Source organism: Amblyomma mixtum, chromosome 1 (assembly GCF_055824585.1).
Source record: "Amblyomma mixtum isolate Tamu chromosome 1, ASM5582458v1, whole genome shotgun sequence".
In the NCBI taxonomy this organism is placed as follows: domain Eukaryota; kingdom Metazoa; phylum Arthropoda; class Arachnida; order Ixodida; family Ixodidae; genus Amblyomma; species Amblyomma mixtum.
This window is the reverse complement of record NC_143012.1, coordinates 12373488-12399917: the sequence shown is the minus strand read 5'-3', so window position 1 is coordinate 12399917 and position 26430 is coordinate 12373488. Positions and strand designations below refer to the sequence as shown.

Below are 26430 nucleotides of genomic sequence, written 5' to 3'. Positions count from 1 at the left end.
GTGCCGATACGAAGAGGCGTAATGGCTCGTGTTGAGGAGGCGGAAGGCATTGAAACATACAAAACTTGACCAGCTTGCCGGCATGCACCTGTGTAACTGGCCCTCAGCAGTAACCGTGCGCCTTGGTCGGGGGCCCGGAGGAGCACGAGTAGATAAAAGCAAAAACATGCGGCACGGACAAGCTCCCGAAAATCGGGACGGCGCCGCGCACGGCCTCCGCCTTTCGGCGCGTCTGCTACTGCACACTCGGACCAATCGCAACGCGCCTTCGCATCCCGACGGGAGTCAGCGGCGGCGTGACGCTTTCAAAAGTGGCGCAAAAACGTAGGGCCCTAGCCGGCCGCGACGTAGGACGCGAGTTCCGACACTTTGTCGTCATTTTTTCCGCGTCGGGGCACAACCCCGCGAAGAAAACAGCGCGGTTTGTCGACTTTACTTTTTTTTCTCGCCCCGGCCGCCCGCCGCGAGCCCGCAAACATTTTGCGCGTCTGCGAGCGATGCCTGGCGCGTCGTTTTTTCCCAGCATGCAGCGCGCACCGCGCACTGCGCATGCGCTCTAGAGCGCTCCGCCCGTAGTTCGCTCGGAGTCAACTCCCTTGTGTCCGCTGACGGCCGGCGCCCGGCAGCGCTCCGCACGATTGTTGTTTTTTTTTCTCTCCACCTCGGCTCGTTCGACGCTGAAGGCACGCCGAAGAACGCATTCCCGGCACTCGGTAAGCGAGCTTTTCCAACATGCCCGGCGCCCCGAAGCACAAGGAGATAGTGCTCGAGACGATCGACCAACTGCGAAAGCGCAAAGCGCGGCCGGACTTCGAGCGCATTTGTCACATGCTCCACCGGCGGCATGGGCTGACCAAAGCGGAGGTTCAGGAGGAGCTCGACCTGCTCGTCGACGCGGAGGCGGTGATCAAAGTGGACTACAAGGGCAACACGAGCTACCGCAACGCCGCGAAATGGGTTCGTTTCAACAAGTCGCTTTCTTCGGACACCGGCGCCGCTGCCGCCGCCGCGACGGCGGTCGCCGTCGGTTGCGGCGGCCCGCAAGCGACCACGTTCAAGGTAAGCCGCGCGATCGGCGACGCCGTGCGGGACCTGTGGTTCGCGGGCCAGCCGGGCGACTCGGACGCCGGCGTGTCGGCCGCCGATCTGGACGCCTACCTGCAGGCCAGGGACTTCAAGTGCACCAAGGGAGCGCTCGAACTTGGAATTGACAAGGAACTGGCCTCCGGCCGAATGGTGCGCTTGCCCTGCGGCAAGTTTGCGCCGAGCGAAGCCGAAAAGCAGCGTGCCGCCAAACTTGCATCGTCCGCGCAGAAGACGACGACGACTTTGTCGCCACCCAGGCCTCGTGTCGTGCACAAGCCGTTGCATCAGCAGCAGCAGGCGTGTGAAAGTAGCGCAGTTCCGCCGATCGGCACCACCGCGACGACAGCACCGTGCGCTCCTCCGCCCGGTCCCGCCGCCGTTGCGGTCAACGGAACAAACGGCCTGTCCATGATGCGCGCACCGACTCCTCCGATCGCCAGGACGGCCTCTTCAGCAGCGCTCACCTCCCCGCCGAACGCCAAGCGGGCCAGACCTCTCAGCAAGCGCAAGGTGCGTCGATTTCTTCCCCTCCTCCCTTTTCCCCGCGTCCTCACGCTCCAAGTACCCTTCATACCACCCCTTTTCGTTTATTTATTGTTTCCTTTGTCACCTGCCGTCGCCAATTATGCCTGTGCCCCTCTGTGGTTACCCTTTCTAGCAGCCATGAAACCGGAACACACTGTATAGACATTTTATCAACCGTGCTTTTCGGTTCCGATCACTCATACAGCGTGGGGCTTCGCCTCCACGAACCACCGCGGTCAGCTGTTTTTCCCGAGCTGGCGCCTCGGGCTTTTTTCGGGGTAGGTTACTTTTATTTTTTTCTCCACTATAAAAAAAAATTAAAACATCTCTGCCCGTCGCGGATATGGGCCATGGCTTACACGCGCGAAACCGATCGACTCGTCAGCCGCTTCGGTTATCGCTTGTGAGGAGGGCGAAGCCCTTATCTTCGCGTTTGCTCATGGCACTGCTGTCGACTGGTTTGCGTCGCCCGTGATTGCGACTAAGCGGGCGCTAAACATTTTATTGTCTCTACGTCGGCATGTTGTTGTGCTGTTGTTGTCGTTATTCCTCCATACTCTGTTTCTGAAGCGGTTATTTGTTGCAGGCGGCCAACGTGTATGTAATGTGTGTGTGTGTTGCCGTTGGGGACGTTCCACCGAAGTCGTCATTGTTGACCTAGACCGCGTGGCGCGCGACCCTTCCCTGCAGTAGCTCGCTCATCGCCAAACGCGCTCATAGCGTTGCGTCAGCACGGAGAGGTTGGCCGGGAAGGGGGGATGGAAAACTGGAGGGGGTCTTGTCCCCCTTTTTTCTGCGACGTATGACACGGTCCCAACATCACCGCCTTTAGCGCGCTTTCTCCGAGAGCTGCGGGCATGGAACTGATAATTTAAAGGCCTTTCCAACGTTTATGCTCACTCAGCGTGGCAATTAATGGGGATGACGTTATAGTATAGTTAATTAACGACACATCATTGTGTGCTAGTACATCAGTTATACCTGCATTGTCGAAGACTGGATCAGCAGAAAAAAAAAAGTCAAGGAATTCGACCCAGGATAAGCCTCCCTACACGTGTGTCTTCTTGTTAGACATGGTGTGCTATTTCTGTCCCTTATTCACTGAAACTGACTGATTGGCACGTGCTCGTCTTCGGCACGCGCGTCGTGTGGTAAAGGGCCTCGTATTAATATTGACAGACAGTGGGCGCACGATACATGGTTACAGCTGGGAGTAATAGAATTAATCGAAGGCCGCTTGAGTAAGCATCACCGTGATCTCGCTCAGACCAAATGTAAAATCGCATTTTGCTGCAAACCTGCTGCAGATTTGTTTTCGAGCTCTGTCAAGTTACCCCGCCTGCAACTCTTTGTACGAAACTCCACCATAAATATTTTTTGTAGATTGTGAGATATAAATCCTATTGTAATCTGACTATTTTTTCTTTTCGGGGATCCCCTGTCACTGGAAGGGCCCAGAAAACCTGCAGCAGAGAACAAGAGTAACGATGATCACTGAGTCATGCAAGATTTCAACGGAGCTCCCGGAGACTACGCTTGCCTCACTTTTTTTTTTTTCTGTCGCTTCCGCCGCGCGACAGAACGACGCCTGGTGGAGGATTTCGTCTTTGCACTTGGCACCACCGCTCTCTTCTCCGAGCCGTGCCGGAAATCGCGAGCTCGATCGAGGTCTGGTTTCACCGCAACGCTAGCGTTACCGCGCGCGCGCATTTTCTGTGGGAATAATACAACGGGAGAAACACATAAGAGTAGACGACGACCGGCCTTGAACATGCAACCACATGACTGTTGTGTGACCGCGCAACGACATTTTCGAGGTGGGCTAGACGGTTCCATTCTGGCGCGCAGCCATCGACCAAAATGAGGAGGAATTGAGAACAAACGTTTCGGGAACTCGCGCACGATTCTCGTACTATCTCCGCCCAATGCAGCAATGGCGTGCGCAGCGGCGCGTTCGGGACCGTCGTTTGCGTGTCGGCGACGGGGAGCGCGCTTCGCGGTTTCGCCGCTGCGCCTGCCTCCCCATACGCAGAGCTCGGCGGGCCGGTTGGATTATCGCCGATAGGCGTGTGCGCGCGCGCGCGTGGTCGGCCCTCGCTGATATGGAAGGATTCCTCGCTCGGGCCTAACCGCGATTGCCCGCGTGCGGGATCTCGCGTGGGTTGTAGCCTCCGTGGCGTTAGATTCTTCCGTCTCCTTCAGCGTATTTGTTTCTTGACCCCGCAGCAGTAACGCAGTGCACAGGGGAAAGTGCGGTCCGCGGATGACGCTAGCAGACGACGCTCGCGCCGGCAGCATTGGCGGCCGCCATATTGCGCCGCCGCGCGCCGCATCTTTTTTCGCGCGCTTCTTTCTCCGCATGTCGGGGCGCGCGGACGCGCGCGCGCGCGCGCGCCGGCGGCCGCCGCCGGGCGAGCGCGCGTGACGTCATTGAGGCGTGACGTAGAGGCTGCTGCGCTGCTACCTGGGGTTGCGCGGCGGCGGCAGCCGTTGCGGGCCAGGCGGCGGCTTTTGAACAATTCGTTTCTGGTACGGGCAAGAAGCTCGGGAGGCGGCGGCCCGCCCGGGCCTGGGCCTGCCGGGGCCTGCTGCTGCCCGTCCCAGCGGAGACGGGAGTTCGTGCGGCGTTCCGTTCAATAACGTCCGCGCTCTTCGCTGTGCTCGTGCCCTGGGGATCGGCTCCGGCGGCCTCCGCCCGAGCCCAGAAGACATTTGCGGACGTTGTAATATGCGGCACGGAATTCGTCTGCTAGCGCCGGCGCCATTTGCCGGCGTAGATCACTACAGAGGGGGAGGTCGCTGTGCATATGCCTATGCGTCACTGGTGGGTCGAGAGGTTTTTCAACGGGCCTGCTCTCGGTAGTGACGGCGTGTTTCGTGTGGGGCCGTGGGAGCACGTTAGCTACGACATGGTAGTTTTGAAAGGTTGAGCTGTTGTATGCTTTCATCTTGCACCGGACACCTTCGTTCGTAGTTTGTGTTTGCGTGCGTGGTTGAGAACGATAGGTTGTTTTCCTAAACTTTACGAGCAGTCCGTTCCATCCACTTATCTTGCACCGTTTCTTTAGGTTCCATTGTCAACAAATTCGTTCTCTTTATTTAATATTGGTGTCTTGGAGTTTGTCTCATCTGGATGATTGTTTCGAGCGACCGCCGCGGTGGCTCAGTGGTTACGGTGCTCGGCTGCTGACCCGAAAGACGCGGGTTCGATCCCGGCCGCGGCGGTTGAATTTCTTTGGAGGAGAAATTCTAGAGGCCCGTGTGCTGTGCGATGTCAGTGCACGTTAAAAAAACCCCAGGTGGTCGAAATTTCCGGAGCCCTCCACTACGGCGTCTCTCATAGCCTCAGTCGCTTTGGGACGTTAAACCCCATAAACCAAACCAAACCGATTGTTTCGAGCGTCTCCGCTGCTTTCATCTTCCCATTGCTTTCGCAATAGTTAAACACCTACTCTTTAATCTAAACATGAAGAAAACGCTGAAAATCAATTTTATATTGCGATTATGCCGAGAAGTAGTCGCCACTTTTCGTTAGTTTTTTTTTTTTTTTCGGCGGATGACTTATTCATACTGAGGCGACAAGTAGCCGGCTGCGGTATTTGATGCGCGCTGCCGCACACCTGTGTTACATGAAACCTGGTCCTGCTGACAACAAAAGTCGTTAGGCACTCGAGGAGTACGGCTCTGACGATCAGACGTCTTTGCATTAACGTGACTGAAAGAAGTGATTTATGATTTATGGGGGTTTAACGTCCCAGAGCGACTCGGGCTATGGTGGACGCCGTAGTGAAGGGCTCCGGAAAATTCGACCACCTTTAACGTGCACTGGCATCGCACAGTACACGGTGTTGTGTTTCTACCCCCCCCCCCCCCCCCCCCCCTAACTCTCTTTGTGTGTTCCCGTCACACCTGTGTCCACTTAGGCCATGCCCAGAGGCAGTGCGTCGTTCTGCGAAAGTGGTCTTCATGAAGCACGTGCTCCCATGCAACCTCATGACAGGTGGAAACGAACACGAGGGAGGTATTCAACTCCTGGATTCCTGGTACCACCACTTCTGCCTAACTGCCACGACGTATCTTCCGGAGTTCCCCTTTAACGTCACCCAAGGCACCCAAGTATTGACCTTGCGACATTGTGTGCATCTGTCAAGGTGACATGTCTCAACGCCAGCTGCTACCTGCGGAGACGAGCGTCTGCCAAGCGCCTACCATTCAACCCGTCCTAGCTCTTTTGTCAACCGCGGGGTGACGCCGCGGCAGGTGTTCGTCTTTGGGGAATTTCCTTGGAACAAAGATATGGAATCCACCTGGCCGGAAACGACTAACCCGTCAACACGCACTTCTGGACACTTCCAAGTATCCACGGGCCTCAGCGGATGAAGCGAGGTGACGACGCGGCAGGTGTTCGCCCATCTTGTTTCCTCGAGACAAGATATGAAATCCACCTGGCCTGACGGGCCACTTCCGACTATTCAGGGGCCTCAGCCGAGGAAGACGACGAAGCGGTGAACGACCTTGGAGCACCCGGACGAAGTCCCTACGATTGGTTGAAAAAGGCGGGAAGATCTCGGGAGGGTCTATTTAAAGCGCTCGAGCCGTTCATCGAGAAGCGATTCCCGGAGCGACTCCCTGAGCGTTACGCTCAACGTTTCCCTGAGACTTCTCAGTTTTTACTTTGTTTGTCATTTTTGTAAATAATCATGTAACTATGTAAATACAGTTTTTCCTTCACTTCCCCTACTCCTCGTCTCCGGCCCACGTCCCTTCCTCCTTCGGCACTGCGGCGGTGCTCCTGGACCCGATGCCTGGTGGGACACGCTACTAGCTCGGCAAAACATATCAACGGGCCTCTAGGATTTCGCCTCCATCGCAATTCGACCGCCGCTGCCGAGATCGAACCCGCGTCTTTCGGAGCAGCAGCCAAGCGCCATAAGCACTGAGCCACCGCGGCGCCTTCTTTGAAAGAAATGAGGCCGCTCACGGCGTACCGTTGATTACCCTAGCGTTTACCGTATCACACAACGCGAAACAAGAGGACACTGCATCTTCTTGCCAGATAGCAAACCTGAACGAACGCGAGCACACCATTCATTGCACTGTACTATAGGAGGCTTAAGCTCAGCACGGGACTAACCAAATGCGAATGCACACAACTCAGCACACAACTCGGTTGAATTAAACACTGCAGTAACTTAAGCCGTATCGTTTTTCACACTAATACCACGCCATTCCAGATATGAGCGTCAAACCTTACATTCCGGAAGCGTTGTTATTCTTTCAGCTTGGCAGTCTTACTAGTATAAGACTGGAACAACGACAGACGATTTTCCATGCTTTTGAAGACCGGTACTAACCGCCGGCAATGGAAAATCGAATTAGTAGGCAGTCGTTTATTTACTACAACACGCCAGTTACGGCGGTACGATTCAAAATCGCAGAAAAATATTGTATTTTGCGCCCTTTTTTTTTTTCCACAGAAACTTCATATATTCATAATTTTTAGGCTTTTGCATCAGAAACTGCAGCTGGAAAATTTTGGTTCAATATCCCTTTCGTGTAACCCGGTCATCCAGGAAACGAAGTGACAAAAATGGAGTGTCTGTTTCTTTAGCCATAAAAAAAGTGCAGTGAAGCACATCTTGACAATGACAATGAAGCACATCTTGCATCTCTGCATGTGGACGATCGTCATTAAGGTTGGCTTCGATAGTGCTTATTGTTCCGTGTATGCTGCAAGCCCTTTTTGAATGGGAACTCGCGGCGTTCGCTTTTGAGGCATTATGAAAAAAAAAAACAATTAATCAGGGTAAAGGGGGCGGGATGATGGTGCAGCAACGTTGTGCCTACGACAGTTTGCTCTGTGCAGTTTGCAAACGCCAGTTGTAAGCGCGCTGCCCCGAGCCGACGTTTAGCGTGGGACATAATCCGATTTTATGCGCCCGCCTTGCAGCATTCCTGTCGCAGAATTCATGGAAACGCGACGGTATAGTGAACTGTCCGGTTGGCGTATGACATGGATGTTTACTATATTACGTGTAGGTCGGCCTTTCCGTGAGTTTTCTTTCCGACTCGGGAATGACTGCAACGGTTATGGTCAACTTTGCGGAGGCGAAACCGTTTCGACGTATAGGTTGACCTTTCTGTGAGGAGCCTTTTGTGGATCGATTTGTTCGAAGCACGCTCGCCGTCGTGCCCAGAGAATCGCGAAATGTGCGTTTGTGTGCAAAAAGCTCGCATGGAGGACTGATATAAACGGCCCCTCATTTTTCCCAGAACGAAACCCGCTTTCGATGGAGTGGTAATATTGAAGTGTGGAGGATCTGGCGCTCAGCGTTACTATAACAGGCTCTATGCCTACGAATTGGTTTTGTGTCTTCAACGTCATACTTTTCTTCTTCTTTTTTTTTTGTTGTTTGAAATATTTAACACTCTGCGCTTTTGGTTTGGTCGGTTTATGGGGTTTAACGTCCCAAAGCGGCTCAAGCCATGAGGGACGTCGTGGCCGAATTTGGCCGAACATTGCCGAAAATGCCAGTGCAGGCCGCGACTGTATGACATCAAGATTCTTGCTCAGGGCAGCAACGCCGTGGCGCGGGAAATAATGGAATCCTTCTTGATTAAGAATGCACGAAATTGCGTCAGCGATGTGTCTCTAACCTTGTAGAGAAGCTAGTCAGCTTTGTTAAGATCTGTCTTGTAGTGTATGATGGTGTTATCACATTTACCAGGCATGCTGTGGGTGTATCCGCCGCGCGTGCGCCTGATCGTCTTATATTTGGAGGTGTCAACTTCTGAATCAACCATTTGTGAATTTGCGCTCGTCCTGTCGTGTCTTCTCTCTTTGTGTCGTCCTTTTTTTTTTTTTTTGCGCATTCCCTTTCATGGCATTAAGTGTAGTGTAAGGCTCCGGATAATTTCGACCACCCGCACTGACAACGCACAGTACATGGGCCTCTGGCATTTCGCTTCCATCGAAATGTGACCACCGCGGCCGGGATCGAACCCGCGTCTTTCGAGTCAGCAGCCGAGCACCACAACCACTGAGCCACCGCGGCAAACCTACGCCTATCCGTGATTTTGCTTTCATTTATGGTCTAATTTTTTTACCGCTTTCATTTTCTTTTCTCTGCTTTGTCGAACTTTGTGTACTGATAATCGATGCTTACCTCGTTCTCGCCTCCTATCTTACGAGCTTCTCGTAATCGAATTCGGCTCATGTCTTACGTAATAGCGAACAGCTTCTCGTAACAAAATTTTTGCGCAAGAAATGTGGCTCGGCCTGTTTGCAGTGTTATTAGTATTACTGTTATTCCAAAGAGGTGAAAACTTTACATTCCCAAGCCACTCCCGACTAGCGAAATCGGTTGGCTTTGCAGCCCGTTGACAAACGTTGGCTGTGCTAAAAAAAAAAATGCTGCTTTCAGATAACGGGAGTGGACACGCGCGTTACAGCGAAATCGGCTTATCCGTGATACCATTCGTTTACCTCTTTAATATGTACCAACTCGCTCAGATTTCGGTTCTACATTTTTACCTAGATGGCGCTCACGCCGATCTTTCTTTTTTTTTTTTCGCGGTATCGTCGAGAGTTTGTTTTCCCGAGAGGACATTGCGTTCTGATTCAGTACGTGGGCATATACCTCATTCACACACCGGCCCCAACTTGTTGGGAGACCGCCACTCTAACCACACGAGCTGGTGTACAGCGCAGAATGACTGACCGGACTAGGCTGGAGGGGAAGGACTGAGGAGCCCTCCAGGGAAGGTTTTATCTGTGTTATTAAATAAAGCTTATCCTCCCCCTCGAGGCAAGGAGAAATGCTGTTCCCCACTGCTGAGATTTCGACCTTCGTTGGTCACCTGTTTCGACTTGCTGTTTTCTTCAGTGCTGTCAACAAACTAATAACACAGCGTATTCCCACGTGGCTGCGCGTGCCGAGTCTATCGCCTTCTTTCTTGGAGAGCCTGCGGTAACGGCGCTTTCGTTATATCGATGTCTGGAAGACGAAAGGATCGCTTATAGGCGGAAGCGGCAGTAAGCACGAAATGCCAAAATGCTCTGTGGCCAAGGTCGACATCCGTTGTGTGTTGTCCATCCATTGCGGCGATTCATTGCGCACTCATCTATCCATCCACCCACGCACAGCGGCTCCGTAGCTCCCGCTGCTCGCCTAATTTCCTGTGGCCTTCGCAGTCTCTGTTTGACGTTTCCGGACGCGCTCTTCGCTCTGCCGTTCCGCGGACAGTTGTTGTGGGTTCAATACTGCGTCGGGAACTGGCTTCGACTGCCGTTTTGCGGCTGCCTTCCAAAGGAGGCAGGTCAACATTAACGGCGAGATTTGCCTGCTACCTATCGTCATCATCAACTATAGATTACGTCACCTGCATGACAGAGGCCTCTCTCATTTATATCTGTGGATGGATGAAAAAACTGTGGGGGCAGTTTGGCAGCCCAAAGTGCGCCAGGCGAAAGCCTTTGTCGCGCTACTTCGACTGCCAGTGACTACCTATATTTATTACGGCTGCACCGCTTGAGAGCCATCCTCCTCCACTAGCTGCCGCACATGGACTGACGACGGAACAGCGCTCGACGGATGGATGGACAGCTCCGACAGCTCCACCTGTCGATGAACATGACGTCACCTTTTGGCAGCTGCGGTCGTCGATGAGTCACCCCACGCGCTGGATGTAACGCCGGACGGACGGACTGGAGAATGAGCCATTAAAGGCTTTCGCCTTAATATAGGCCTCTTTTTGTATCGCGGCGGGGGCGAACGTCGCTTTGCTACGTTTTTAAGGCCAGTCCAATGATCCTAAGTTGTATCGGTGCCCCGGTTATCTTCTGTCTGTTGACTTATTTTCCACCAGTAGTAGTAGTAGTAGTATTGGGCCAAAATTTACAGGCCGAGCGTATCGGCCGCCTGGGCGACCATTCGACGCTGTTCTTCCCCTACAGCACCCGCTCGCAAGAGTCCAAAGAGTAGGTGTTTTCACTCCTGTGCGTGCCGGCGCTAAGGTCCGTGTGGACGTTTTGTTAGAGGTCTAAGGTCGCCGCGATATTCGACGCTGTACTGTGGCGGACACATTCCAACACCTGCTCGTATAAATGGACGAGATTCGAGGGACGAATCTTCCACAGGTATTCCCCTACAGTCCAAGGTCCACCTGTCCCGATAGTAATGAAAGGGTCCTCTTGTATGGTCGCGCTGCCCCCCTCCCTTTCTCTTCCTCTCTCTCTCTCTCTCCCGTCCGTCGCTTTCTGGAATTGCTATAAGTGGTGTTGTGGCACTATTACAACTTTTCTTCGCAGCGCAGCAGAGGCTAGGCAGGAAAGGGAAGGGGCTTTGTCCTGTGCAGTGTTGCTCATTGTTTGGCTCCATAGGTTCCACCTTTTCACCCCTCCGCACCCCTAGCCCGAACGACCCCCTCTCCCCAGAGCACGGGGACAGAATCCCGTTTCCTTCCCGTTCCTGCCTAGCCTGTGCAGCATTGCAAAGAAAAGTCCCTGAGTATGGCAGTTTTTTTTTTTTTTTTAGGGGGGGGGGGGGGGGGGTTCTGCTGTTTAGTCAGACGCGTGCGTTGTATCTCGACATGGTTTTGGGATGATTGTATGGGCAGATATCGCTTCAAGCTTGGAAACCGCCGGCGCCGTTTTAGTAAGCCCCTGACCGCGGTATAAATATACAGCAGCCGGCGCCCTGCCCCTGCTCGGAAGGGCGGAGGAGAGAAAGAGAACAGCAAAGTGCGCGTAAACGAAATGCGGAAGAAAAACAAGCTGACCCGAAAGCATGCAGGAGAGCGTAGGCGAGCACCGGGCTCTGATAACGATGTGAGGAGAGAACGAGAGAAGCTGGGAATTGGGGTGTGAATTCTTCTCCAGGGCGCTCGCTCTTCATAGTACTTTTTTTTTTCTGGTCATAAAACCGAATTTGGAACTCTCACCCCAAGCGCCTTGGCCGCGCCACATGGCTAGGGTGTGCGCGTGCTCACGTGTGATGAACGCATGGTTATCAGCAGGCGGATTATCTTGTGCCGTGGTCACGGGGCGCACTGAGGATCACTCTTGGGAGATGGCAGCCGAGGGGGGATCTCATCTAAGCGATATATTTTTTCGGTTTCTTTGGACAAAAAATGGGGTTCGGCATGGTTTTTCCTTTGTTAATGAAAGCCACTCAGGGAGAAGTGGTAGGCACCAACAAGCGTAGAGCGATGAAGTCTAGGCGGAAGCTTTGAGAGAACGCTTGATCCGCCCAAAGAGGCTTGCCAGTTCTGACATTCTGTGCTGTTAGTGTGGCATCGCCTCTCGCTGACCTAGCCCAAAGTCGCTGAGAATTCCTTCAGCTGGAATATATACCTCCTTGCTTCTCTACACGCTGGTCGATTTCGAAGGAGTGCTGCTTCCGATTCCTAACGTTACGAACGGGACTGACCCCTTACTCTACCAATTTTTTGAAAGCGCAATAAGTGATAGAAGTTGAAGAACAAACGTTAGGGAACTGCACAAACCGGACACGCAGCCGTGCCCGTAGCCAAAGCACGTGAAATTACGAAACGTCATCGCACACGCGTCGTTGCATGTGCGGTCAGCGGTCTTACTATTTTTTTTGTGTGTGTGGGCGGCGCGTACGAGTTCCTGCTCAGATGCGGGAATAAGAATCTGTCTCTCCATATGCACCTCTATAGGGGTGGATCGATATGAAAATTTTCTGATTTTTACCAGTTAGCCTGGTACTGATACGGGGTAAGCCAATTGGTAAAGGGCTCGAATCCTTACTATTTATGTGGGCTTTTTTGAGGTACATCGAAGTATCGGCACATGGGCTTCTATCAGGCGCGTAGCCGGGAATTTTTTTCAGGAAGGGGCCCCAAGATAACTTTAAAGCTGGGGAGGGGGGGGGGGGGGGGTGGCTTCCACCCTTTCCCTTGGATACGTGCCTGGCTTCTATTGCATTTTGCCTCAACACTGAAATGCATGCCATATATCGAACTCGCGACCTCGTGCATAACTGTAAAAGCTGATCCGTATCCGCCACACCACGTCATTAGGAAGTATTTTTGCACGGATTTTTTGTTACCCACATTGCTGTTTCATTCCTCACAGTAGATGTCAGTCAAGTGGAATCGCATACAATTGGAAAATTATATATCTATGGTGATATTGTTTGTGCTAGCATGTACTCTATGGTGAGATGCAAAGGCTCTTGGCATTTTAAGTTTTAAAGTTGCGGTGACGTACTAGCGTGGACGTGTACCAGACCTGCCGCATAAATACTGCGCATGCGCATTTGCAGGTCGCGCCTTCACTTGCGCCTCTAGGGGCAGCGAGTTGCCGTACGGTTGTACGTCTAGCAGCAGACCTGCCGCGTGCGCACGTGCGGCGAATGTTATGACCCCCCCCCCCCCCCCTCTTTTCTGAATTACAAATAAACACTACATCGAAAAGCAGGACGCAAACTTTGTTTTGAAAAAAAAAAAATCGCATGGGGTGAATTTCTAATCCAGAAGTAACCCTGTTGCGAAGTAGTCGTTCGTATTTGTGATATATACAGTGACGTGTCCTTGTGTAAGCGCTGGGTTGTATACAGGGGGTGCTATGTGGTTTCTGTGCAATATGCATGTAATATAACGTTTTAAAAATGCAGAACTCCCACTAACAGCATGCACTTAGAGCGGAGGATGGTCATTGGTCTCTCATATGGTGTCCACGTACTTTGGAATATGGTGATCATGTTGCGATTGATATTAAATTTTCGACGGGAGAGGCGCAGTAAAAAAGGGGGAATGCACAGCTATGTAGCTAGCTGCCTCCGTCAGGCGGGGAATACCGTAACGGGTTTGTTACTTTGGAATATACCAAACAGTTCCCACGTGCTGTGTCGGTTCGCGATCTTTGCTGCTTTTGCAGTTTGCCACTATCGCCGGTGGAAAATATCTGCACGGATCCGGTCGGTGCGTTTGTATTACGGCGCAAGCTTGATTCTTCTTTTGTGTAGTTGCTCTGCGAGTCCCACGAAAAACTGAAACGTCTGTTTCTAATACATTGCCCGAAAAAAAAAAAAAAAGTCGCATTACGGTATTTGGACGTCCGCTGTCACGCAGCCTGTGACGAAAGGACCGTGCGACCGTGCAGTAATGGAAAGAAAAATTACAATTACGGGAGAGCACATAATGTCGCGTTCTCCGGGCTGATATCTTTCGAAGGCCTCCACGATGCTCCCTGCGCCATGATGGATGGTGACAAATATTGCCGCCAGTAATCGCCGTCGGAGGAGAACACTGGAGCCGAAGCGCTGGCACGACGCCAAGCAAATATCGATGGCGCACCGAGATGCGTGCGGCGTCCTAGCGCACATTTTTGAACGCTTGCCCTGCTATCAAGCGAGAGAACACGATGTCGGTACTCCTCTAAATATATCCCTATCCATGGCGTGGCCGAACGATCGAGGTGCACGTGTGACGATAGGAGGAGGAGGATTCTCCAGCGACAGGTGTTTGAACCTGAAGGGTTAATTGAAACAACAATAAAATGTAACTGAGGCTCGGGCACATTCGAATGCCGTGCACGCCGGCGCGAGTTTGCGAAATAAGCCGGATAGCAAAAATGAGGCAAGGCGAGCAGGAATGTTAAAAAAGCGATAGGAGACAGGTAGTTACCGCCCTCTGTCGGCAGCGAAGGAAAACCGAAAGTGGCACGTTTTCAGTCTTGTGCCCAGGTGGCGCAGCCGTCCTTCCCGAAGCGAGCCTGCCTTTCTCCAGCTGTTTCTCCTTCAACGGCATTAATCCAGCACAGTTCTCTTCGCTTTCTCATTCTTTTCTCTCCGCCAATAACCTCCCTTTCCTTTCGAGAGGAAGGAGATCGCGCTCCTTATTTTTTTTCCCCTCCTCTCCATTCGCCCTCCCTCGTCTCGCGTACCGCAACAAACGGTGTGAGCGAGGAAGCGAGGTAAAAAAAAATAAGAAAGGGAAGAAGATCGCCGACGTTCGTGGTCTCCCCTAGCACACAGGCGTGTGCGGAATACCGTTCAGATTCGGGTGTCGGGAGTCGTCGTTCCGCGATGCTCAAGGGAAAGACGCCAGCGCCGAGGTAACATTTTTGCAGCAGAACACTTGCTTTGCCGTCACAGCCATGCAGTCATCCCTCGTCGCACCCTTTCGTTTTGCTTCCGCCACTAAAACTGCGTTTTCGTTGCTTCCGATCTCTCCGCGATGTCGCTGTAAGGAAACACGGGCGATGGAGACGTTAGCGACGGTGTCATGCAGGGCTTCGTCGCGGCGTCGGAGACTCCTCCGTGCTAGCAGCTAGCGAGGCGTTATGGTTTCGCACGGGTGATGCCGCGGGAAGGGAGTCTGGTTTTCCAACGTTCTATAAATGGCCTTGGTCGAGCCCGACGCACGGTCTTCTTTTTATTATTATTCGCAGCTCGCCGTGTGTCGGAGCTAACTCGCTCGCGATTGCGACGTCGACGCGAGACGGTGTGTATCTCGCGGTCAGCTGTGCCGCCCCCTCGTTATGGAGCTTGTCTGTTTGTGTACCTTGGCGAGTGCGAGCATAAATACAGCTCCGAAACCAGAGGGTGGTGCATATACGTTCTAGCTTGAGGCTCTGCGGTAATGAGGTCACGGTTTTGTTTCTTGTTTCTCTTTCTTGGCGGACGATCGAGTCAGCTGGTCCGCGGCTCTCGCCGTGTTTGCTCGCTCGCTCGCACGCACGCTAGAATTGGTTGACAACATTGGTGCACTGGCTGACCGCTTACTGCCCCGTGCCGTGGACGGTCGTCGGACTTGTTTATTATTTACTTGCGGGTGTTAGCGAATATGTCGAATGGAGCGCTTCTCCTCCTCTCCCCGTCCCTTTCCACGTCGGCTGCATGATCTTTCTTGCTGCTCGCACGAACCGCCATTTGCGTTGATGCGTCTTATATTAACACTTGTGGTGTCCCACGCGAATTAATTATGCGTGCAAAATCATATACCACCGCGTTTTTTTTTTTCTGCGCGTGTCTTGGGTGCATTTCAGAATGAGGCATGTTGATATCCGGCGCGGCGTTATGACACGTTAGTAATGCGAAAATAATGCATTTTTGAGTCTTTTCACTGTCCACAAGAATATGTTAGTGAAGGAATTGTGACGATTGAGGTTGACAACATAGAGCGAGAACAGATAAAGGTAATAAAGGTTAACCAGACTGAATTCTGCTTTGTTACCCTACACATGGGGAAGGGAAAGGACAGACAGAGAGGAGAAAAGCGAGCAAGAGAGAGAGAGAGAGCAGATTATAGTTCACACATCAAAGGGTGAATGCATACCTAAGGTATGAATCACACATGATGCTCACTGGCATAAGAAACAGCACCCATGCCTAACAATCACTTTGTGACACAGAAGTCCACAATATGTCCGAACCACTTTTTACAGAGTGCCCATGATCTACTGCTGCGTTCCTTTTTGCCGATCGTCCAAAAACAAAAAGCAGCCCGGTGTCATCTTTCACGAGTTCCCGTCAGACCCTGTCACTCGTCAGAGATGGCTGAAAGCGGTGGCCAGGGAAAATGTCTGTCCGAAGGGGGCATCAGCCACCAGCGTCGTCTGCTGCCTTCACTTCACGGCAGACGACTACGTGGATGGGCCTGTCGTCTGCCGCAACCTAAAGCCCGGAGCGGTGCCTTCTGTCTTTCCTGGGAGACCCCCGTGTGAACCGGCCCCAGTTCAGCGAGCTGCTAGTGGACGCGTGGTCTGCTTCAGCCTCATACTTCTCTTTGACTTGTCTTGGCTTGTTAGCTCGATTGTAAATTAATTGCTAAAAAAAAGTTTCCTTACTCGCTGCACCTGAATAGCACATGTGTGCTGAGTGCACCTAAAGTGCACAAATGTTGTCCACTCAAGCAGCGTATGTTGATGAAGCACTCTGCTACAGAGCTTGGAAACCATACACTTTGGTGAAGCTGAAATTATGTTGATGCTCTCAAAGGGGTTCGTTGGTCTGGGGTTCCTTGGTGCAATGGTGCTGTTACCAGAGCGCTATTTTAATCGATATACGAGATAGGCCAGAGCGCTGTTTTGATCGATATACGAGATAGTCAGCAATTTACTTGTTTATTGTGTTATTAGACCTGCACAGTGTGTCCATATGTTTCATGGCTGCTAGAAAAACCTTTTTTTTTTTGTTTTTTGCCCTTGCGTGCTGTCCTCTTTTGCTCAGTACAGAAACTTTTATGGTGCTTAAAAGAACTTCTGCATATTCTGATACAGTCTGTCCAGTATTTTGGCATCCGTTGTCAGTGACACAAGTTGCTGTGTGATCCTAGCAGCAGGATACGTATTCATCACCAGCATTTGGGCTGTGGGAGTGCACTGAAGTTGAATTAATAAGAGCTTTCTGCACTCATAGTAAGCATATTAAATTCTATATACGTAAAGCCTCAAAAAGTGTTTTTGCTATTATCTGCTGTCACCCACAACACAATTTACAGTATCTTCCTTTAGCAGTACAGTAGTGGAGTCTAAGAAGCCCGTTAATTTCAGCTGGGCTTACTTTCAAGGACTGCGAAGCACATGTCACGAAACATGCTCTTGTTGTTCGGAAAATTTATTTTGGCTATAAGTTCTGCAGTGCCCCGTGACGTGCGACGTTTTAAATTGCTGTACAGACTAGTTAGAGCAGTTGTAATGGCTTGTGGACCTAATTACTAACGACACCACAACGTGCCCAGCCAGTTACCGTGCCTCTCACATTCCGTCTTGACTGTCCGTCGGTGTTCAGAGGATCAAGAAGACGCATGGGCCGGACTTCCTGGAGAACCTGGACAGCCCCACCATGGACGTGACTGAGTTCTTCGAGGAAGACGAGCCGCACTGCTTCGTCTGTTACCTCTCTGTGCCTCCGACCAGCAATGACTACAAGTCCCTGCTCATCTGCCGAGACTGCAACACCAAGGGTGAGAAGCCCTAAAGGCCTTTGCTTGAGCCTGTGCGCATTGTGCCCCTCATGTTGTGTTAGTACCGTAACCACCAGCAGATGACTTCAGACCTGTTGTTATTTACCTCTGGTCTGTACTCATCCGCAGAGTTGACTAGCGCAAGGGTAAATTAGAACTTCTTTACTAGAATTAATTTTGTACATATTGCAGATATTGCCAGGACCACTTAGCACTTAGCACTGAAACTGGGAATGGGTGATGTCATGTGCCTTGATGGTCTAAGTTCGAAAGGACTATAGACACCTAACTTCATTGTATGTTTTCTCCTTTGATGCATTAGACATTAGGTGGTATTCCCCTACGGCTGCTAAATAATTTATAATCTACTTTTTTCTCTCCAGCTGTTTCGGTTTTAACAGCATAATGGTGGTTATGACTACAAAGTTCAATTCAGCGCACGTGAGGCATATAAGAAGTTTTGACACAGTGCTGTGTTGTTTTAACTCATTGCTACTTTTTATGCCAGCCATTCCCAAAAGCCGGAATAATGGATGAAGAAGCAGTTAAAATACCGCCATTATGTCACGTAAAGTAAACTTTGATGTCATGACTGCCGTTTGGCTGCTAAAACTGAAACAGCATAGGGGAAAAAATTTAATTATAAATTATCTATTTATCGGACTCAGGCAAATTTCCACATGCTAGTTTTAGTTAACGAATGTTCCAGGCATTATTATAGAGAAAGAACACATAACCAGCATACCTCAAAATACGGAATAGTGAGAGATGGTGTTTCTCTCATTTCAAGGAAAAAAAATATAAAATGAGTGAATTTGACAGTCTGTCCATCTTCAGTACTATTAAGGTTGTGTGAACAAATGATCAATGGAGCAAGTACAATAATTAGTCAGTGGATCAATACAATAATTAAGCAGTTATGCCAAGGAGGAGTGCACTTCAAAGATCTCATTAATGATCCTTGCAAGTCACTATAGACAAGCTTCAAAAGGCTTGGCTTACGAGGAAACGAGATATTTACTTCTGAGAATGCAGTGGTGTCCAACATTATGTAATGGGTTACAAGTATGCAGCCTTGACTACAAGACATGTTGAAGGCCACACATTGACTTCAACAGTCGGAATAGTCGTAATTCTTTTGTAGAAGTATACGGAACTGCAGATGCAGTATATCACATAACACCTATTATACTACTAAAAACAAGAAGCTCTTGTGTGTTTTTCTGCATAGCTAAACATTGTGTGTTTCCATGGTTACACTGAAGAACCATTTCTATAAAAGTCTGCCAGAAACAAAAAGTAAAGCAAAACCTTCATTTGAGTGTTTTTCTGGTCCTAGTGCCTCTTTGGTTTGTTTTTCTGCACATTTGGTGTAACATTTGTAAAATTCCAGTCATAAAACACCCAAATTCAGGCAAGCCTACGTAAGGAACCTGGCTCCTAACCGGTCGTAAACACTTCCTCGCACATTGGAAGTGCGGGACATAATCCATCACGTCCTTACAATGCACAATGAAGAGGGGGGGAAGCGCTCTCTCTGTCCAAGGCCACTGAGTTCACCCGAGCCAAGGTGCTGGGAGGCTTGTGGAAAGAAACCTGAGGCTGCTCCCTAACTGCACCAGTTCTTGCATATTTTGACATTTTCTGCGCTGAATAGAAGAACTTTGTGCAGCTGTTCTTGATGACAGCTGCTTATTAATGCTCTGACGCTACTTTAAGTGCATGTTCCCGGGTTCACGAGTGGTTAGGAAGGAAGAAGTCTGATGCAAAGTGTGGTTTTTTTTCGCTTGCGATGCCCAGTAAGAGCAAAGGTTCAGCACGCCTGACACGCCGCGGCTTGCGTTTTGTTCCGTTCTCTCGTCCGCCAACAGCCCACCCATCCTGCCTGAATTATTCTGCTGAACTGGCCGCTGCTGCCCGCCTTGCGACGTGGCAGTGCGTCGACTGCAAGACCTGCTCAGGCTGCAACGCGACTGCTGACAACGTAAGTCGCATTGCTGGGACATAATTGCCAAGCGAGTCGTTTTGGTGTAGGCACTTGTTCCACACAGTCGCAGAGTTTGGAAAATTATGTGCTCTCTATGCTGATAAACTAACAAAAGTCGCTCACTTATACGTTGACACAAATTAATTAAACATGTCCAGTTGTGTGTGTGTGCACTGTGGAGATTGTCAAATTAACAATGAAGGTCAGGCTGGATCGAAAGTTGAGATGTGCCGTGAAATTCTCTTATAACAAGCCTGGGTATAACAAATTCTGCCGTGTATCAAATTCCAGTTATTGAGGATAGGCATGTGCCTTTCTCGTAGGCTTGGTTTTAGGGAAGCTAGGATTTCTCGAGAAGGGCTGGAAACACCAAGAATGATGGTAACAAATGTGGTACAAGTGTGGGGTGCATGTGTCACCAGTGTGGCATGACTTTGGTGTGCTCATTTATTTTCCAGCTGTCATATACCATGTTCTTCTCTAGATTAACTAGAAACTGACCTTCTCCCTTTGTGTTGCACTCTAAGCATTAAGAAAACTGTGATGCGTGGCATAGCTACTACTGAAAAGTTAATAAAATTTACCAATAAAGTTGTGTTTTTTTTTTTTTTTTTGCTGACTGCTTAGTATTTATAATAGCCTTCTGACCTCTAACAAACAAGCCTGACTCATGTCACATGTAGCACATGTAGCACAATTAATGCTACACTAGGTTCGATAGCAGTGCGGCTTTAATGCTAAGGAATTGGAATGACATTTAGCAAGGTCTATAGGGTCCTCAGCTACTTGTTGTAAGCAGTTTGTGCATTTGGGTTTGGACCTGTAGTTTATTGATGGCTGTCAACATGCTGGATTTCTCCTCCAAAGAAATTCAGCCGCCGCTACGCGGGTTCGATCCCGGCCGCGGCGGCTGAATTTCTTTGGAGGAGAAATTCGAAGCCCGTGTACTGTGCTCTGTCAGATGTCAGTGCACGTTAAAGAACCCCAGGTGGTCGAAATTTCCAGAGCCCTCCCCTATGGCGTCTCTCATAGCCTTAGTCGCTTTGGGATGTTAAACCCCATAAAACCAAACCAAACCAGACCTTCCACAGTTGCTTGGTGGCGTTTGATGTGCTGAATCGGGCTTTTCACGACTCTGCTTACTGCATTTTGCACAAAACTTGAAGCTGAGATACATACTCCCAGTACTGACCTACGTTTTACTTTATAAATATTTTTCAGTGTACTTACTTTACCTGGTTTAACTAGCATGCCTTGTAGTCCCTTGTAGTTTTTCATTGTCTTTAACATCAGTATGCATCCTATCTTAACACGTATCTCAGTATGTACAAACAATCACACTTCATTTTTTTTTGCCCCCCTGTTCTTAGGATGAGCTGATCATTTGTGACGGCTGCGATCGAGGCTACCACATGGTTTGCCACAGGCCCAAGCTGACGCATAGGCCTCAACGTAAGGGCGCCATCTTTATTTTCTCTTGGATAGAATTCTATTTCGTGAAAATATGTCACCAGGAGCCATCTAACGTATATTAACTACGACCCTCTGCAGGCAAATGGCTGTGCAAGGCCTGCTGCGATGTCACGAAGAAGCCAGCTGGCGTAAAGGTCAAAACTGGTACGTAAATGCCAAGCTCCTCTCGGCACTGTTTCAGTGTGATGCTTTTATCAGTTCGTTGCCACCCATTTTGAGATTTGGTTGTCAGCACATTTACGGTCGTTCTTCCCGTGTTTGCAGAAGTGGACAACTCAGTCGGACTCCCGACACCGTGCGACTCCCCCGTGCCTGACGAAGAGCTCAAACCTTTCGACGGAGAACATGCTGACCTGTAAGATTTAGTTATTGTCCCTGCATGATCACAAGTGGTGGCAGGCAAACATAGGCTCTAACCATGGCACCAAAGCTGCTATATAGTATAAGCATGGTTTCTTACAACATGATGACTTTCAAGAAAGTGCAACCCTGTACTTGAAAGAGAAAGACAGGAGGCGTGTTGCCTAGTTTCGAGCAAACGAAGCCACAAAATATGGCACCATATCAAGTAGAACTATGACTTCATGCATGGTTATGACTCCATACTAAGTAACCCCCATACTTGGTCAAGAACAATACAAACATCATGGCAGAGCGCACCACTTTACATATTTTGCAGCTAGCCTTTCATGGGTATTGGTTCTGCCAAAGCAAATTATTCTATGGTGCAGAAACATTCGAAAATCATTTTTTTTAGATTCTTCCACATTCAGCAGTGCATAATATTTCCACACCCATTTTCGTGTTTTCCTGCACGTTATCTCTTTGTCTAGTGGCTGTGTCCATTCAGTGAAGAGGCCACTTCAATGTTAGTACAGTTTAACTGCCCCATAATGGCTCCTTTTATGCGTATGACAGCTACCTTAATAACTCGTTGTCTACGGCATAAAGTTAAACCTCTGCGTTTGTCTATGCCTTGTATTGCACCCCTCATAAAATACTGCACTGCAGACCACATAACGAATTCAAATTAGTAAACGAATGTGCCATTGAAGTGATTGCAGCACACTTAACAATTCCTAGAGGAGGAAAATTCCAGTAACAAAGTAGCAGCTGGAGCTTTTCATCTACTGTTCTGCAATTGCAAATCTGTGACACAATTCTGATGTTGTCTTGGCATGCAGTTGCACAAAATGCTGCACACTGCCTTTAACGTGCTTGTGCTGTTCCCCAGATCTGCATACTACGTAGCCCTGGACAAGTATCCTGACGTTGTTCCTGATGCCAAGGACTGGTCCGTGGAAGAGGTCGAGAAGTTCTTGGTGCATGTCGGCTTTCCGGAACAAGCGGCAGTCTTTAGGGACCAGGTGAGAGTCTTAAAGAATAGATGCATGGTAGCCGAGAGGTGTTAATCGTAAGCTGTGTTTAGTAAAGAGTGGGAAAGTCAAGCGGGACGCTCAGTTCTCTGGCAGACTCTTGCTAAAAAGTGCATTAAGTGGAAGTTAGTATTTCTGGCACTGTTAAGCTGTATCTGGCTGTCCTGGCATGGAAGGGGGTACCAAACCACGCTTTGATTTTAAATTCTTTTTGTATACTCTTGAAACATAGTCAGAAGAACAGCCTGTCATCAGTCTTTCTTTTACCAATCTTTTTCTAGTGTGTAATGCGGCCTCTTGCATGACAAGGCAATGTGCGGCAGTTTTGCAGCTAAGCGGTAGCATGATGATGATGGTACCTTTTAAAAGAAAACTCAGCAAAATCTTATTTCTTTAATTTAAGTTTTATAATGAAACATCACCACTTCCTCTTCAAGGGTAGGCCATGTACGCAGTGCTGCAGTTGGGGCAGTATGATGATGATGATTAGATTTTTATTAGAGCGAGGGCATCTTGACCGAAGATCGCGATGGCTATGGCTTATTTGCTCTGCATGAGGTAAGGCCGAAGACCCACTTTTCCAAATGTTCCATCTCAGAGGAGCAAGTTACACCAGGCTAAGGGAAAGCTTGAACAGTGCAAAATCAGTCGGTCTCCCAACGGCTCTTGAGCCAAACGCCACACTACTTGAAAACGAAGGGGATGCCCAAGCTACAAAGCTGCCGCTGTGATCGGCTGTGCGCAGCACAGTGAGCAAATACCCAGAGCATTGTCTACTGCTCTGCCTTAGTAATGGTATGCCTTATGTAATGCCCTTTGACCTTTCTTAAGGGCGTAATATTTAGTAACTTAGGCCTCTTAACTTTCTTCAGCGGAAAATTTCAAATTCCATGAATGCAGAATAAAGAATTCGTGAAATTCCGCAAATCCAGAATTAAAAATGGTGAAATTCTGCGGGAAGCATGAGACACAGGAAAGGAACGTGCAAGTTTATTTCTTTAGCTCATGCCTTGCATGCTGCAGGAGTCCATATTCTAAAATTGAAAGTGGCTGTTGTAACTCAGTATAAAGTAATATTTTGTTATTTTCAATCAAAGAATGATGCATGCGTGATACAAGGATCTCCACAACGACTGCAATGGAAGTGAGTGTTGGGGTCACTTCTTCCATTCTGGCCATGAAAGATTGTACATTGAAATCTTAACTCTTTCGCTACCGCGGAAAAATGCACGATTTGGAGCGTACTGAAAGAAATTTTTTTTTCTCAAGAACTAATACACCCAGCACATATTGCAATGCATGAAATTGTAGCTTATTAGTTACACTTCTGAATGAAACAAACACCAGAGTTGTGTGTGCAAAAGTAAATGAACATTTATTTGTGAAATTTGCTAAAAACACAAAAAAGTAAATAGCAAAAACAAAAATTACCGGCTGCACTAAGCCCGAACTTGATTAGAGGAAAACTGGAATATACAAACTGTTGCACATGTTTATAGCTGTCATTATTCACAGTTTCAGCTATGAGAAAAATTTACTGCACTTTCCATGGCTTGTCAAGTCAGGGGTCATGACTGTGGTGCCACTGTGAAGAGCAGTCAGAGGTGAAGATGTGAAGTAGAGGTAGACTGACAAGTGCTTCACATAAGGTTTTATCTTTGTTCCTCCCTTGTTCTCTGATAGCCGAGCTTGTAGTTTCTTCTTTTTTTCATTCTTTTCGGTTGGTGTTGAATGGATTCTATGAGAGGATTGGGGGCGTGGACTTCTTTTCCCTCATCATACCCGAAGATTTCTTGAATGAGCTGCTCCCTGAAAGTCAGCTGATAAAATTTGGCATTTTAGGCAAGCTCTAAAACATCTGGATCGATGAAATAAGTTTTATCGATGTGCTTCAAAAGCCAGGACACTTTTCAAGTGTTGCCAATAGAAGCTGCCGCCACTGAATCATCCGGGTCCGTTACGTGCAAAAAAACAAAAACAAAAAAAAGCGAAAAACCAATTTTGAGAAATGATTTTTGATGGCAGAGGGCCAGAATAGATTATTCTGGTATTTCAGTAGAGATACAGTCGTGGCAGGTCAACAATTCCAATGTATATGATGATTCCAATGAACATCAGAATCTCCAACAGATTCACGTCTTCCCATGAGCCGTCACGCCGAATTTGCTGAAAATCTTCATCCATGCATACTTATTAGTGTTTCCGCACACGATCTTCATCATTTCTGCTGTGAAGAGCATCAAAAAAAAGTCTAGAACTCGAGCGAATCTCCGAGCGCCGCTCCGCAGCGATGTGCCGATATGGACACCTAGCTGTCGTCTTGGTTGAAAAACGCGACGCGACCTTGAGCATTTGGCAAACTGTCTTCGCCATACGTTGTCAAGACCCTGAAGCACAAAAATAAACCACTGTCATCAATTACAAACCGTATGCACCGCAGAAAACACACAGCGAACGAAAACAGAACTTACATGCAAGTACGCGCTGACGTTCCAGGCTCCCGAGGCGAAGTCTCGCTGCCGAAACCGAAATCCAACGTTTGTACATTGTTGCCCGAGTAATAACCGCTGCTTTCGTCGCGAAAAACGAAACCGGAACCGGCCGACGTGCTCGGTGTCAGCTTTCGTTTCCGAGGAGCGCGCGGCGACGCGGACGCCATTTTCTCCGGCTGACGGTGCTGCGGCCGTTCAAAGTTTTATTTTTCACGGCGCCCCCTCATGTCAAAACACTAAAACCAAGGCTGCAATCGAAAGAGCAGTTGTTGAGCTCGCAAACTAGATGGCGGAGCACGTCCACAACGCTCCAAAATTAGCTTTTTTGCGCGGGCGATTTGAATCGATCATATGCGAACGATCGCCTATGGCGCGGTAGCGAAAGAGTTAAGCTTGTCCCTCTTGCCTAGAAAGAAACAGTGTGTGGTCTCTGTCAGTGGATTTCAGTTCTTGAGCAGTTTTCGGGTACACTTGCCACTCACGAGCTAGGACTGGCGATTCTTAAGCCCAAGGCTTGCTTGCAAGCTACAATCTTTTTTAGTACAAAAGCACTACTTTACAGGGTCAAACTCAGCCAAGAATCTTGTGGCATCTGTCACCTCAACGGTGCAGAAATAAGATAAAATATTGCCGCGACTGGGTTTCAAACCCATGGTGGTGCGAACACATCAGCTTCGCTGGCCACTGTACGAGAGCACTGTGCTATAGCCGCAGCCGATCGTGCCTTGTTTTAAACTGCGACGCACTATGTTAACACTTTAACGAAGATAACTAAGTGAACACTTTACCACTTTTTTTCTGGTAGAAACTTAACCAGCAGCATATCCTCCTTCGGCTGTGATTAGCCCAAGCTGTTTCGGATTTCCTTATAATCGTAATAATATTTCTTTAAAAATTTTCCTGAGGTTTCAAAACTCCCCTTTGTGTTTTTATTTCTGCAAATAAGATCAATTATTCATTTTTCTACTAAATGTTCATAACAGCTGTATCAAAAGTTAGAATTTGGCTGTGAACATAAAATACCACTAAAAGTGATTAAATCTGCGATTTTTCGCAGAATCATGGGATTGCGAGAAACTAGGTGCCTCATATAAGATTGGCGATGAGTGACACAGTCCTTTTTGTGCTTCTCGAAAACCAGGAAATCGACGGCCGCTCGTTGCTCCTGCTGAAGCGCAGTGACGTGCTGACCGGCCTCTCTCTCAAGCTGGGCCCAGCGCTCAAGATCTACAACCACATCAAGAGGCTCCAGACGGGGCTGCCCAACGGACACCTCTGCTGATGAAGCCTGCAGTCCGATCAGTCACAGAGCATTGCAATCATCTTTTTTTGTTTTGTTTTGGTAGCACCGAATGCTGCTGTTGTATATATATCAGAGTGTTGTTTTGGAGTCTCTCGCAATCTGTGGTGACACGAAGAGTGCGTTTGTTGAGCAAGTCATTGCCCAGGGCATTTTGTGCTGCTTTGCAATTTTGTGTCACTGGAGGAAGCCTCGTGGAAGCTGTGGAAGATTGTGCTGTGCTGACCTTCAAAGACAAGTGTATTAATACTTCTT

The 26430-nt window shown here is 49.2% G+C and overlaps 1 protein-coding gene across 1 annotated transcript; it reads left to right on the top strand.

The window, feature by feature from the left end:
* Positions 1-310: 310 nt before the first annotated feature.
* On the top strand, positions 311-26397 carry LOC149365487 (histone acetyltransferase KAT6B-like). The gene is made up of 8 exons (XM_089542959.1): positions 311-1596; positions 17373-17547; positions 19419-19531; positions 20905-20986; positions 21086-21151; positions 21272-21362; positions 22242-22374; positions 26017-26397. Exons 1-8 carry the CDS (start codon positions 733-735, stop codon positions 26155-26157), a joined length of 1665 nt encoding a protein of 554 aa, XP_089399085.1. The 5' UTR covers positions 311-732; the 3' UTR covers positions 26158-26397.
* The last annotated feature ends 33 nt before the right edge of the window (positions 26398-26430 follow it).